The 14798-nt window shown below is 37.4% G+C and overlaps 3 protein-coding genes across 3 annotated transcripts; all 3 read left to right on the forward strand.

Annotated features, from left to right (window-relative positions):
- On the forward strand, positions 118–2744 carry LOC104793543 (peroxisome biogenesis protein 16-like). The gene is made up of 7 exons (XM_010519909.1): positions 118–332; positions 664–721; positions 982–1201; positions 1299–1869; positions 1950–2017; positions 2289–2350; positions 2450–2744. The coding sequence occupies exons 1-7, from the start codon at positions 264–266 to the stop codon at positions 2509–2511; spliced, it is 1110 nt and encodes a 369-aa protein (XP_010518211.1). The 5' UTR covers positions 118–263; the 3' UTR covers positions 2512–2744.
- On the forward strand, positions 4037–5936 carry LOC104793545 (transcription factor TCP9-like). Its single transcript, XM_010519910.2, has one exon. It carries the CDS (start codon positions 4366–4368, stop codon positions 5443–5445), a length of 1080 nt encoding a protein of 359 aa, XP_010518212.1. The 5' UTR covers positions 4037–4365; the 3' UTR covers positions 5446–5936.
- On the forward strand, positions 13176–14342 carry LOC104699471 (pentatricopeptide repeat-containing protein At1g10270-like). Its single transcript, XM_010414775.1, has one exon. The coding sequence runs from the start codon at positions 13176–13178 to the stop codon at positions 14340–14342; it is 1167 nt and encodes a 388-aa protein (XP_010413077.1).

Here is a 14798-nt window from a genome sequence, read left to right on the forward strand (position 1 = left end):
CATCTTTACCCGTTGTTTTATACGAACTGTATCCTATCAACGGACAAGATTGAGTCCTAGTTTTTTTAACTCGAAAATAGATTTGATGATGCCTGCTGCCGGATTGATATTATTTTCCCCAGCGACCCAAAGAACAGAAGAAAGAACACACAAAAAAAAAAAAAATCAGAGAGATTTAAACGTGAATGGAATTTTCTTCTTGTTCCTCAATTTCTTCTGTGAAATCGAGAATTCAGTTTTGTTTCTATATCTGAAGAAGCTCCATGGAAGCTTATAAGCAATGGGTTTGGAGAAATAGAGAGTATGTACATTCCTTAGGATCCTTTGCCAACGTAAGATTCATTACTCCTTAATCTTTCTTTTTTTTTTCCCCCTCAGTTTTATTATGTTCTGATTCTCTTTCGATTAGGGTTTGTTTTTGCTTTCTCGTTAGTGTCCAATTTCAGAGTTTTCATTGTCTAGTTTTGCTTGGAGAGACTAGTGTATATATAACAGTGAAATCTGAGATCGAGGCGTTTCTTTGTATTGGATTTAAGAATTGAATTGAAGAGTTGAATTAGATATTTTTTAGTGGCTTACCGTATCATGAGAGGCTTTGTAGTTTGTGGAATTCATCAGCTTGATAATTCGTAAAGTATGTTTCTTTTGTTGTTGTTGTTGCAGGGATTGACATGGCTGCTTCCTGAGAAGTTTTCTGCTTCAGAGATTGGACCAGAAGCAGGTTTTGTGATACTTTGGTAACATTTTACTGCTTTCAATCTTAGATTCACTACCCCTGTCTTAGCTCCTAAAAGTCTCTTACTAGAATGGAACTCTGTCCTATACTCAGTTTTATCGGTTCTCAAATCGCATGTTTTATGTCCTAAGTCTTTAAACATTAGAACCTTTTACTTTAAAAAGAATCTTTCTTTCTATTGTGTATCTCTCTTGTTCTGTTGAATTCGGATGTGTGCTGAGAGATTTTGGTGATCTTCTTTGTAGTAACGGCTTTTTTGGGCATATTCACAACTATCAATGAACACATTATTGAAAATGCTCCAAAACCTCGTGGTTTTGTTGGATCTTCCGACACTGATACATCCCTTTCTTATCCGCTACTCATCGCCATCCTTAAGGACTTGGAAACTGTTGTGGAAGTTGCGGCTGAACACTTTTATGGAGACAAGAAATGGAATTTCATTATTGTCACTGAAGCTATGAAGTAAGTATCTTGTTTCTTCTGATCACTTGGATCTATACTACATGCTTAGTCGGCATTATGATATCCTGGCCTCTGATTTAGGTTAGTCTTGTTTCAGGTCTCTGATTAGGTTAGCCTTGTTTCGGAATAGCGGGTATAAGATGCTTCTTCAAGGAGGGGAAACACCTAACGATGAGAAAGATTCTAACCAAACAGAGTCGCAAAATAGAGCTGGTAATTCAGATATGAATCATGGACCTCATAGTTTCGTAAACCAGAATCATCATAATCCATGGAACATGGAAGGACGGGCAATGTCAGCTTTAAATTCATTTGGTCAGAATGCAAGATCAAGAACAACAATAACATCTACCTCAGGCTGGTCTCCAAGAGTTCAACATCAGCAAGCAGTTATAGAGCCTTCAATGATCAAGGAGAGGCGAAAAACTCTCTCCGAGCTTTTATCTGAGAAGGGAGTTAATGGAGCGTTATTTGCAATGGGTGAGGTTCTTTTCATAACGAGACCGCTCATTTACGTTCTTTTCATCAGAAAATACGGAATCCGGTCTTGGATTCCCTGGGCTATTTCTCTTTCCGTGGACACACTGGGAATGGGTATTCTTGCAAATTCGAAGTGGTGGGGGGAGAAGAGCAAGCAAATCCATTTCTCCGGACCTGAAAAGGATGAGGTTAGAAATTTTCTCGTACCTCAATCGATCACAGTAATGTTGAACCGGTTTAACTGATATTTCTTGTTTCAAATTCACAGCTTAGGAGACGGAAGCTGCTATGGGCATTATACCTCATGAGAGATCCATTCTTCACCAAGTACACAAGGTGAGCGTTTATGAGTCCCATTTCTTAGGGGGTCTAATCCGGTTTTTGGTTTGTTTTTTAAAATTTATGAAGTTTAGAAAGCTAAGGAAAGTTATTACATTGGTTTCAATTATGGTTTGTTCTATAGTGGCAAAAAAGTGAAACCGAATTGGTTTATTTAATCTTGGCTCTTAGCTTTAGTCAATATCAGATTGGGCATCCCTAGGTTTAGGCTTATAGCTTAAGCTATCTCAACTAATAATATACCGATATGATTGGCTGGGGATTGTAGGCAAAAGCTGGAAAGCTCTCAAAAGACGCTGGAACCAATTCCGTTGATCGGATTCCTCACAGGTATACATATAAAATTTCATATCATTCACAAGATAACTGAAACTCGTGTTTACTTGCATTTATTGACTGTCTTTTTTGGTTCTCTCGTGGAAACTGCAGAGAAAATTGTGGAGCTTTTGGAGGGAGCTCAGTCACGGTACACTTACATATCGGGATCATGAAGTTGACCGTTACTAATGGTTTTTGCAACGGAAGAAAAGAAGAATATATCGCCATTGTTGGAATACTTTATAGATCTTGGATGGAAGACGTAGGGAATGGTTTCAGGCTCTTGTAAGAAATCTGCATTTATTGCAGTTTAGGACATGATCATTCACAGACAAATGTTTTACCTGTTTATGTCTGAAGAACGGACTTATACAATAAAACAAGCAATAGCGTGTTCATCCCAGAATCGTTATTCGTTAGCGGAGGTTAAAAAGGTAGTAGTCTAAGTGTAACAACCGGTATTTTTTTTTGGTAATAAATTTGCATAAGAAAGAGTGAAAGAAGATTGTAGTATGATTTTAATGCATGAGAATTAAACCCATCATATACCCCAATCATCCTGAATTATTTAATGCTGACGTAGTGATATGCTGTGCAAAAGTGGCTGCCAAAATGACAACATTATCCCTCGGTGGTAGGCCCGAATCTGTTGTCCCCCTCCTATCATCTATGTGTTGTGTGGAACCTACACAACTTGGTTATCAGCTAAATTGGTCTTGAATTTGTGTTTAGGGTTTAATCGAGTTCGGTTTACTTCTAAATTCTAATCTGATCCGGTTTTTTTCTGCAATCTCTAGGGTGTGCCAGGGAGAGTGGTAGGGTCCAAGAGTTGGGCCTAGCCCTCAACAATGTGTGGTGTAACCGGCACTTGGATAGTACTAGCAGTAGGGTCCGAGTTAAGCTCAGGTCCACACTTTCACTCTTATGTAGCCCTATCTTTTTCTGGTGGTAGGGTCCCCTCTTTCCGGTCGGTCATATGTAGTAATAGCCTAATGGTTTCATCAAACCCGCTTCGGCGTTTAAATGGACTAATGGAGAACTAACCTATGAGCTCAAAATTAGTTTGAATTGGTTACAATCTAGTTAATGTCGAACTAAGACTTAAACCGTTTACTTTTTTTTTTCTCTTATTAGTTCGGCTTGTATTGGATTTATGTTTGATATCTGGATTGGAATATTGTTTGTCCAAGTACAATTACGTAAGTATGCGTATATGTTTTGTGACCGGTTAAGTTAAAAAAGGACGATAGGATTTTGGAATCCAGGTAAGGATTATTCCATAGACACTAATTAGCTTCCTTTTTTTGTTTGGTGGCGCAGCCTTGTGACCTACATAAATGGGGTCCGACCCCATGTATGGGCAGCTTTTTTTCCCAAAAAGATATATTTTATTTCCTACCCAATAATAATTACTTATTTACAATCTTTTCAACCATTTTGAAAAGTTAAAACTTGACGGCTTTACAAACACTATTACTACTGCTGAGTGGTGATAGAACTTTATTTTGTAGCAAGCTAGGTGATTAGTTTGGGAGTGTACTTACTAAGTAACCAGAATGAATTTTTAATCAAACATGATGTATTTAAGATTTGAAGCTTCTCTTAGGTTAAAAACCAAGTAAACACTACAGTTTAAAAAAAAAAAACTTTTGGGAAAAAATAAATAAAGTTAGCTGGACCCCATTGTCGAGATGGTCCCATAATTAAACTGATATATAATAAGAAGATAAAGAAATGAAACGGGATTAGTCCACGTAGTAAAATCAGAATGATTCTTTTAAAGATCATCCAACACATCAAGACCGTTGATTTATTCCCGCATCAAAAAAGCGGTCAATACTACTTACTATTCTCAGTTTCTCACTTGCTCTCTCTGTTATTATATAAAGAGAGACGACGAGTCCACATTTACTAATTAATCTCCTTGGACGTGTAACGCCGTTAAATCGATTCTTTCCCACTGCCATCCTCCGCTTTCTCCGTTTCGCTTTCCCGCCGTCATCTCCACCGTCCGTTTATATTTCTCAATGGCGACGTATCATCAGAAGCAAGAAGAAGTTGGAGTCAAAGATCAAACCCTTAGTAGAGCCGTTATCATCAACGGCGTCAGAAACGTCGAGACTTCAAGACCTTTCCAAGTAAACCCCACTGTTAGTCTCGAACCCAAGCCGGAGCCGGTGATGCAGATGCAGATGCAAGCTCCGTTGTCTTTAGCTCCACCGTCGTCGACTGGACTCCCATTGAAGAGAGCTTCTACTAAAGACCGTCACACTAAGGTCGAAGGGAGAGGGAGAAGGATACGGATGCCTGCCACGTGTGCGGCTAGGATATTTCAACTGACACGAGAGTTAGGTCACAAGTCCGACGGGGAGACGATTCGGTGGTTGTTGGAGAACGCAGAGCCGGCGATTATAGCCGCCACGGGTACGGGAACGGTTCCCGCTATAGCTATGTCGGTTAACGGAACCCTAAAAATCCCGACGACGACGAACGCTGATTCCGATTTGGGTGACAACCCGATGAAGAAGAAACGTAAACGACCTTCTAACAGTGAGTATATTGACATAAACGACGCCGTTTCAGCTTCCTCCGGTTTAGCTCCCATTACTACGACGACGATGACGACGACGATGATCCAACAACGTCCTGCTGCACCATCCACCACCGTGGCTCAGCAACATATGTATCCGATGTGGGCGATTCCATCAAACGCAGTGATCCCGACGGTCGGAGCTTTCTTCTTGGTTCCACAAATCGCTGGTCCTTCGAATCAGCCTCAGTTATTAGCTTTTCCCGCCGCCGCAGCTGCTCCGCCGTCGTCCTACGTCGCGGCTGTGCAGCAGGCATCATCGTTGGCTAGACCACCACCACCTTCTCAGCAGGTTTACCCGGGCAGCGGCGTTTCAGACGTAAGCGGTTCGAATTCATCAAGAACGACGTCGGCTATGGCTCCGAGCTCAAGCTCCAGAATAACAACAGGCGGTTCATCGTCTGCTGCAACAACAACGACGACGCACACGCTGAGAGACTTCTCGCTAGAGATATACGAGAAACAAGAGCTTCACCAGTTCATGAGCACAACAACAACACGGTCATCGAACAACTGAAGAGCAACGACAGCGTATTAGCGATCTGGAAAAGGCACGTGGGCACGTGAAGAAGCGCACGTGTTAAGTGGGCCTTGAATTTAGGCAAGAAATGGGGTCCATGTCGATGGTGGGTCAACACGCACCAAAAGAAAGAAGAGAGAGTGGGGGAAAGAGGGGCCACACTGCTCCCACCTTACGTATAGCTTCCGAGGCAGCCAGGTTGGGTGTGGTGCCCCAAAATGGTTAGAGCTACGTGGTCCGTATGAAGTAGGACCAGCTTAAAAGCATTATTCCGAAACGTTTTTGGTGGGGGCTCACCACTTTGTCTTCACTTTTTTTTTTTTGGTCTTTGTTGTAATTAATCGAATTATCGAAGCCTTCTCTAAGTCATGGTCCACTCAACAACAAATGTGATATTGATGTTTTTTAATTGTCATAGAATCTGTAACAAAACGAATATGTCTTTTAATCTAGGAATATGCACTCAATAGCACAATTTTGGAGCATAATTAAGTAAATACCCCAATAGTACAGTGTCCGCTCAGATTCAATTTTTTGCAACTTTATGTAACTATTTAGCCCCTCTCTCTCCCTTCTTCTCTCTCTCCCCTACCTCTCTCTCTCCCTACGTCTCTCCCTTCTTCTCTCTCTCCCCCTCTCTCCCTTCTTCTCTCTCCCCTCTCTCCCTTCTCTCCCTATGAGTTTAAGTACACAACGATTCCCCTCTCTCCCCCTGTCTCCCTTCCCCTCTCTCTCTCCCTGCCTAATTAGTTTCCATCACAAATGTTATTTTTTTTAATACACATGTAGTTTAAGTACACATTTAAACTCTTTTTCATGGAGGGTGTTTATGACTTTATACTTACTCTCATTTAGCCAGCCGGTGGTATATACTAACATAAAACCAAATCGATGGTATTTCCTTAATTTTATTTCAGAATTGTGGTATCTATTAATAATACCCTTTAATCTAAATGAATTCTAATGTTGTTTTTCCTAAAATTGTTGAGGCGTTACGAATGATCAGAGTTAAGACTTAAGATCAATGTTTACAAGCTGTTAGCAAAAAACTTGGACAAGTATGTGTTTAAAAGAAAGCTTTTTTACTTCTTTTTTTTTTTTTTTTCATAAAACTAAAAGTCTCGTCTGTGTGTATTGGCGGGACCTAGTAAGTAGGAGGCTTTGATTGTACCACTAATACGGCTTCGTTTCGTGGGGCATGAAACCTTTCCACTCAAGAAGGGGTCACGACCACAAGTTTAACGCTAAGGAAATAAAAGGAACAGGCTGAGGTGGGGTCATACTTGGGTTTGTGTCTATCTAATCTTTATCGTTGAATTCTGTGGTCTTGTCCTAACCCTTGATTCTATTTATTTCGTCCATTGTTTTAATGAGTGAGTGAGTGGTAGTAGTTTTAATTTTATTTGTGTCACGGTCTCTACTCTCTCAAGTCTCAACGCCGGACAGGATTTTTACTCTATAAGATAACTTTATTTATGTTCGATTATCAAGATTCAAGTGTGGTTGGTTAAACCATGGTTCTCCTCCGTTTCTCACAGTTGATATATATATGTGTGTTTTAGATATCAAGATATGTATGAAAGTAAAAAAATTAAAATGTTAAACACAAAGGAAAAGGAATTATTGGAGGGCAGAGGCCTAACTAAAAAACCAACTTGGTGGATGGGGAAAAAGATCGAGAAGTGTTGGCTATAGGAGTTCACGTGGACTCGTACAAAAAATGACTTGTCGTTGTCGCTCTCTTCTTTTATTTCAGTGGACTCCTCGTTTTTAAATTTATCTTTTCTAGCCTATAAAATCTTTTTTATTTTTCTAACCAAAAATAAATAAATCAAATAAAAGGAAAATCTATGCCATGACATGGAAAAAATTAAGCCCAAAAACAGCTAATATAAGTGATAACATAACATTTAGCCCCATTAATTTGTAACAACCGAACCAAAAAAAGAAGCTGGAGTTTCCTCCATTGATGGAAATACATCGGACCCGTCCACATAGGACCCATCCCAGTCTTTCGCTGATCGGAATTATCAACCATCTTGGAAAATTTCTGGTATTCACTCAGAACTCGGATGGTAGAGTTACTAGGTGCAAAGTGTATTCGACGGAGTTTATCCCCTCTCCACTCATAGTTGAATATTTTGATGTGGGCTATACAATGCATTCTTTCTCGAGGACTAATTAGTTATTAGTCAGCGCTTCGAGACGGATAGTGGTGAGCTTCTTGCGATGGTCTATAACTCTGAAGATTGGCCGGCCTTTTCTAGCCATTTGGAGGATTTCATTGGACTCAAGGCGGCGTTCCCACTATTCTCACTCACTTAGATTCCATAGGTGTCAAACTTCAAGGCGAATTGTCTAGCTTGAACGTCGCAATCTCTTCTTTCTGAAACTTCATTTGTAAACTCTTATCCTCCGGTTTGGGCAACCAACACCGTGAGGTTTAATTTAATGTATGGTTGACAAAAAAAAGGCTGGAGCAGATTGTATTTTGCGACAAAAAAAATCTCTTCTTCCTTGGGCCCTTTCCGCGACCGGTTTGCTTCAGTTTCTCTCACTCCCACTTCCTTGACATGTAAGTTAGTAATGTTGGCTCTCAACGAATCGTCACGGAAAACCCTAAATTTGGAACCATCGCACTACGAAAAATCCCTAATTCCTTGGTCGAGAGTAAAAACGGCACAAAAGGCTCTGGCAAACCCTAGTTAGAGAGTCAAGACTTGAGAGGTAGTTTCCCCTCTCTCAATTACTCATAAATTTATCTCAATTAGTTCGTAGATTGATTTTTTTTTGTAATAAACTTGAATTGCTTCCTATGAATGCGATATTGAAATTGAAATTGCTACGATTCATTTAGGTTTTGTAGTCGGCATGTGCAACGAAATAATGGATGCCATGATCGGCGCCAAACGTTACGTGGACGCCATGGCTATGTTCTACAACTTCTTCAACGAGTGTAAGCTTATTCCCAACATCGTCTTTTTCAACCACATGATCAAAGTCCACTGTAATGAAAATCTCCTAAACAAAGCCCTCCAACTATACCGTTACACCAGAGTTTCACGTCGAGACAATTAAGACATACATGATTCTGACCAAAGGTCTTGTCCACGCAGGGAGGATCTATGAAGCTGTGGATATGATTAAGGCGGTAGGTATGTATGATTCAATTGGATACACCTATCTGTTTCGTGGCTTCTTAGATCTGGACTCTTCCACACAGCTGATCAATTAGCCGATGAATTTTTAGACAATATACCTCCTGATCTTTATGACCACTACAAAATAGCGATGGTGAATGCAGAATTTGTGGATTTACAGCTCAATCACCAATGAATTATCTTCATGTTGTATGCGACGGTTGGAAATACCCTTTTGAGAATCTTGCTAAAGCACACTAAGATATATGAGGCGTGGGCATTGTTCAAGGGGATGATAAACATTCTAACATGAGGTTATGACAGTGATGAGTTTGGTCGACCTTACAATGGTGTAGATTGTTTCGATTCAGAGGCTATTAATATGATGGTGAATGGGTATTTCAATATCGGCAACTTTAAGGAGGCAATGGATACTTTCAAGTTGGGAGCTTCGTTTTCTCCATGTTATACTAACATTATCGATAGATTTTGCGAGCTTGGAATGATGACTGAGGCAGAGGGTTTGTTTGAGGGAATGTGGTAAAACAAAGAAGACTTGGTCTTGTCCCATGAGATTCCTACATTTATATCAATGATCAATAGATATGTTAAGGTTGGAAGAGTGGATGATGCTCGACGGATGTTAAAAAGAGGGTAGATGTAAATCTACTCAAGGTTTCTGTTCGTCAGGCCGAGTAGAGAGCTTCTAGTTTAAGTTGCATTCATTTTGCAATGTATTAGTATTATACTTTCTGATATGAAGCAAACATATTCATTGATCATTGATTTAAATGTAGAACAATTATTAAATTTGTGATGTCTTCTGAATATTTAAATTTGTGATACATCGATATCCATGCCTGAGAGATAGAGAAAGGGGAAAATGCTACATCTATTATTGAAAGTGATGTTATATTTTTTTTTTGTATCTACTAGAAATAAGTAATTCAAATTAGTATCATTTAATTTTTGATGCAAATTAATTGATGTAACTGGCCCTTTTTTGTAGTGTTGGTAAAGTCAAGGTTATAAGTTTCGATATAAATTTGTTCTAAATTAGATACAAGCTGGTATTCAATAACAATATTGATTTGAATATAATTTTTTTAATATATTATTTATTTTATTTTTAAAAGTTATAAGGAAGTGGAGAGAAAAGGCATTGTTAATGAGAAAATGTCAAAACTCTATGAAAAAAATCAATTAGACATGAGATAACATCAAACTAGAAATAAGTTAAGAGGCTTACATGTGATTATGGCCAAAGACTAATTATGATATAATTAAGGACGCAAATAAGTAAGTATTATTAGCTTAATTTTGTCAAGACATATTTTATTTTCAATACAAATATATTTTATCAATATTAGCTTAATGCGAGTACCATAATGTGAACTTACCAACACTATTACACTCAATATTTTTTTTATTTTATTTTTTGACATTCACTCAACATTTACTTTATCATTTTCATTTGCAATTGCTACACGAAAAAACAAAAGATTAATAAGATGAACACACTTCTATATTATTCGCATGATATTACTATCAATTTGTATGCAACATGAATTAATTCAGCTCATAACTTTAGATGGTGCCTTGCACAAGCTTAGTACAGATTAAGCTAATAGTACTTACCTATTTGGTGACTTTGAAGGTATTTAGTATTTATATATAAATTCAATTAGACTTGAGATAACATCAAACTATAAATAAGTTAAGAGTTTTACATAAATGATATGAAATAGATTTACCTTTCTTTACATCAAAACGTTTCAACATAATATGAGTCATATATTATAGCAGTCACCAAATTACACAGAGACTAGAGTCTTGCATAACCATTTTTTGCTTGTTTACCAACACAACCTTTGTGTAAGTCTACTCAAGGTTGATGTTAGTGAGGCCAATTAGAGAGCTTCTTGAGATTGGATGCCTACACCAAAGTTATTATTATTTTTTGAGGTCTTTAAAAGAAGTTTTTTTTAGTTGAAGTTGCATTCATTTTGCAATGTATTATACTTTCTGATAGAAAGTAAACATATTCATTGATCATTGATCTAAATGTAGAATAATTATTAAATTTGTGATGTCTTCTGAATATTTAAATTTTTGATGTCTTCAGAACATCAATATTCATGCTCTCGAGAGAGAAAGAGGAAAATTCTACATCACATAAACATCTATTATTGAAAGTGATGTTATGTTTTTTTTTTGTATCGACTAGAAATAAGTAATTCAAATTAGTATCACTTAATTTTTGATGCAAATTAATTGATATAACTGACCCTTTTTTGTAGTGTTGGTAAAGTCAAGGTTATATAAGCTTTCATATTAAATTGTTCTATATTCGATACAAGCTGGTATTCAATAACAATATTGATTTGAATATAATTTATTTAAAATATTATTTATTTTCTTTTAAAAATTTATAATAAAGCGGAGAGAAAATTCATTGTTATTGAGGTTATGATATTCAATGAGAAAATGTCAAAATTTAAGAAAAAATAAATTAGACGTGAATTAACATCAAACTAGAAATAAGTTAAGGGCTTTACATGTGATTATGGCCAAAGATTAATTATGATATAATTAAGGACACAAATAAGTAAGTATTATTAGCTTAATTTTGTCAAGGCATATTTTATTGTCAATAAAAAAAATAATTAATCAATATTAGCTTAAAGGTGTCAATATGAGTATCATAATGTGAACTTACCAACATTATTTAACTCGACATTTACTTTATCATTTTCATTTGCAATCGCTACACGAGTAAACAAAACATCAATGAACACACTTCTCTATAATATTCGCTTGACATTACTATCAATTTGTATGCAACGTGAATTACTTTCAGCTCATGACTTTAGATGCTGCCTTGCACAAGCTTAGTATAAATTAAGCTAATAATACTTACCTTAGGTAAGTTACCTATTTGGTGACTTTGAAGGTATTTAGTATTTATATACAAATTCAATTAGACCTGAGATAACATCAAACTATAAATAATTAATGAGGCAATGGATACTTTCAAGCTGGAAGCTTCGTTTTCTCCGTGTTATACTAACATTATCGACAGGGTTTGCGAGCTTGGAATGATGACTGAGGCAGATGGTTTGTTTGAAGGAATGTGGTCAAACAAATAAGACTTAATCTTCTACCATGAGATTCCTACATTTAGATCAATAATCAATGGATATGTTAAGGCTCGGAGGGTCCATGTTGCTCAACGGATGTTGAGAAAGATGGTGGATACAAGTCTACTCAAGGTTGCTGTTCGTTAGACCGATTAGAGCTTTATATGCCTATACCAAAGTTTCTCTTACCATTTGTGTTTTTTTTAGGTCTTTAAAATAAGTTAAAGTTTACTTTCAGTTTGCAATCTATACTAGTATTTTTGCAGCAGTTTTTGCTCAAAAATACTAATGAGGAAAGTTTTTGCAATTAATGCTACTAATGCAATTAATTCTGTCGACCTCTAGCAATTTTATATGGACCTCTTAGTATTTTATGGGCCTCTTGATAATTCATAAGTTAAGAGCCTCCATTTTTTTAGGTTGTAGACAAAACAATGTCCAAAATTTTATAGGATCCGCGAAAATATACTCTTTTGCTAATAATCTAGATAAAATTTCCAGAAAATGAATTTGTAGACAAAATTTCCGGAAAATTACATTGCAATAACTACGACATTAATAATATTCTCAATTGCCAAAATGATTCTGAATACAAATGAGTAGACCTTTGATTTATCAGACATTCAAACTTTAAAAAAAATTATTTGATTTATTCTGGTTCTTTATTTTAAAGATTTTTAAAAGGTTAAATATGAAAAATATTTAAAACTTTTAAAAATTTAAATATGATAAATATTATACAGTAGGTACACAATAAATATTAAAAGTTGAAATGATATAGTGTGAGTTAAAAATATCTCGGGACGGTTTAATAGCGGGATGAGTTTTATCGATATTTATATAAATTAAAAAATATCAGTAATTCGGTATTACACTGTAAAACATCATTTCAATATTTTGTTAACACTGTGAGTATCAGAGAATAGACATATCTAATTAAAATATTATATAAAAAATAAATTATATTGCGGTATTATATGGATTAGTTAACAATTATTATATAATTATAACATATTTTTCCAACAAATACAATTTATAATTTTAATATTTTAATTATAAATAATTTGGGCCCGCGGTGTACCGCGGGTTCTAATCTAGTGTATTAGTATTATACTTTCTCTCATAGAAAGCAAACATAAATCTCTTTATCTGTGTTTAACATATATGTCATACTATGCATGATCAATGCATGATCGATGTCAAACACAACGAAAACATTAAATTAAATTGAAAACAGGTTTTTGAAAAAAAACAAGAGCAAAGATCATACAATTTGCCAAAGATGAGAATATAAAACTAAGAAAGTATTTACTTTCTTTCCTTTCCCATTTTTCATTTTCTTTTTCACTTTTTCTCTCTGTTTTTTAATGAATTACTAAAATATAAAACATAAATTTTCCTCTCAGAAGTCAGAACCGAACCCTAGCTTCTCTCTTACTCCGTCGGGATGTCCCTCCGCCGCATCATCCTCGGCCTCTCTAAGTCTTTGGCTTTCTCTGGTCGTAACTTCTGCACCGCCGCCGTGGGAAGAGACTTCTCCTCGCTGACCGATAAAGTTAAACAGGCGTATATCCGCCGCGGCAGCATCAGCCACAAAACGTGTCCCCTTCTCTCAAACCCTCCTTACCCCATCCCCAAAATCAGAGATCTCTGTGAGCACAACACTCAACGGCCGGAGCACAACAAGTCGAATCAATATTGCGGTGAGAGCTATCTACACTCGACGGTCAAGTTCTTGATCCACAATCTCTCCCACCTCGACACGGCGATGGAGTACGCACGCTTGACGGCTTTCACCAAAACTCGCGGCGCAACCACAACCGCTACATGCGACCTTATAATCGTAGCCTTGTGCAAGGCCAAACGGTACAGAGACGCCTACGACCTCTTCCATTACTTTTTCAACGAATGCAGCATTAAACTCAGCATATGTTGCTGCAATCACATCGTTAAAGCTCTCTGCGACGATGGCCGTGCCCACGAGGCTCTTCAACTCCATCACCACATGCGCAACGAGAGCAATAGCGATCCTTCCTTGTGTCTTGATTATCAGACATACCGTACCTTGACCAAAGGTTTGTGGGATGCCGGGAAGATGGATGATGCTCTAGATTTGGTAAAAGATGTCTTCTCTCTGAGATTTGCAAAACCCGAGGACTACGAAACTGTGGTTTCTCATTTCTCGGATCAGCAAGATTTTGACAAAAGCTGGGCGCTCTGTTGTGCCGCTAACCTGGGCATGACCGAGCTTAACGGTGGCAACAACAGTTACCCAACGGTAACCGTGACCGCCATAACGGTGACGCTCATTGAGCACTGTTTCAGTCGACGTCAAGAGGAAACAGCGATGGAATTTTACACTTGTTTGTTAGAAACAAACCCGATGGTCGAAGATGCTTCCAAGAAACAACTCTTGGAAGTTTTATATAAGTGCGGTAAGAGAAGCGAAGGTTGGTCGGTGTTCCGTCACGTGTACGCTTATCCTAGTGATAGTAACGAGGAGTCAGAGCACTCAGAGCCTATAATAAATACAATGATCGTTGATGAGCTTTTCAAGCTGGGATGCCAAGCAGATACATGCACAGATACAGGGATGTACCTTACGCCAACATAATCACGAGGTGTTGCGAAGATGGGAAGTTGTTGTCCAAGGCAAGTAAGATCTTTCGTGAGTTAATAAAGGAGGATCCATCGGCTTGCACGATTTCAAAATTCGAAGAAATTATCAATGCGTATCTAAAGGCTGGGAGGCTCGATGATGCGTTGGATACAGCAAACAAGATGGTGGATGCACATCTAAGCCAAGTTTCTTCGTTGTTAAAGAGTTGACGCCAACGATCAAATTGGTTAGGTTATTATACTCTACTCTACTAAGTAATTTCAGCTTCATGTTATTTTCATCATCAGTTTCAGTTTCTTTTTTCGAACATGTGAGCTTCATGAATTAATTTATTATTTATTTTCACGTTTGTGTATTAATTTTGTAATGGATGTGTTCACTAATAATTATCGAATTACGGGTTCACCCCAAAGGCCTGACTTGGGTTCCACTTTCCAATATAAAATGGTC

Source organism: Camelina sativa, chromosome 6 (genome assembly GCF_000633955.1).
Source record: "Camelina sativa cultivar DH55 chromosome 6, Cs, whole genome shotgun sequence".
In the NCBI taxonomy this organism is placed as follows: domain Eukaryota; kingdom Viridiplantae; phylum Streptophyta; class Magnoliopsida; order Brassicales; family Brassicaceae; genus Camelina; species Camelina sativa.

Excerpts from the sequence above, each read along its gene's own strand:
- LOC104793545 (XM_010519910.2), top strand. The coding sequence starts at position 4,366 with ATGGCGACGTATCATCAGAAGCAAGAAGAAGTTGGAGTCAAAGATCAA.
- LOC104699471 (XM_010414775.1), top strand. The coding sequence starts at position 13,176 with ATGTCCCTCCGCCGCATCATCCTCGGCCTCTCTAAGTCTTTGGCTTTC.
- LOC104793543 (XM_010519909.1), top strand. The coding sequence starts at position 264 with ATGGAAGCTTATAAGCAATGGGTTTGGAGAAATAGAGAGTATGTACAT. Across the intron at positions 1,870-1,949 it reads CCGGACCTGAAAAGGATGAG|CTTAGGAGACGGAAGCTGCT; the intron begins GTTAGAAATTTT and ends TCAAATTCACAG. Across the intron at positions 2,018-2,288 it reads TTCTTCACCAAGTACACAAG|GCAAAAGCTGGAAAGCTCTC; the intron begins GTGAGCGTTTAT and ends TGGGGATTGTAG.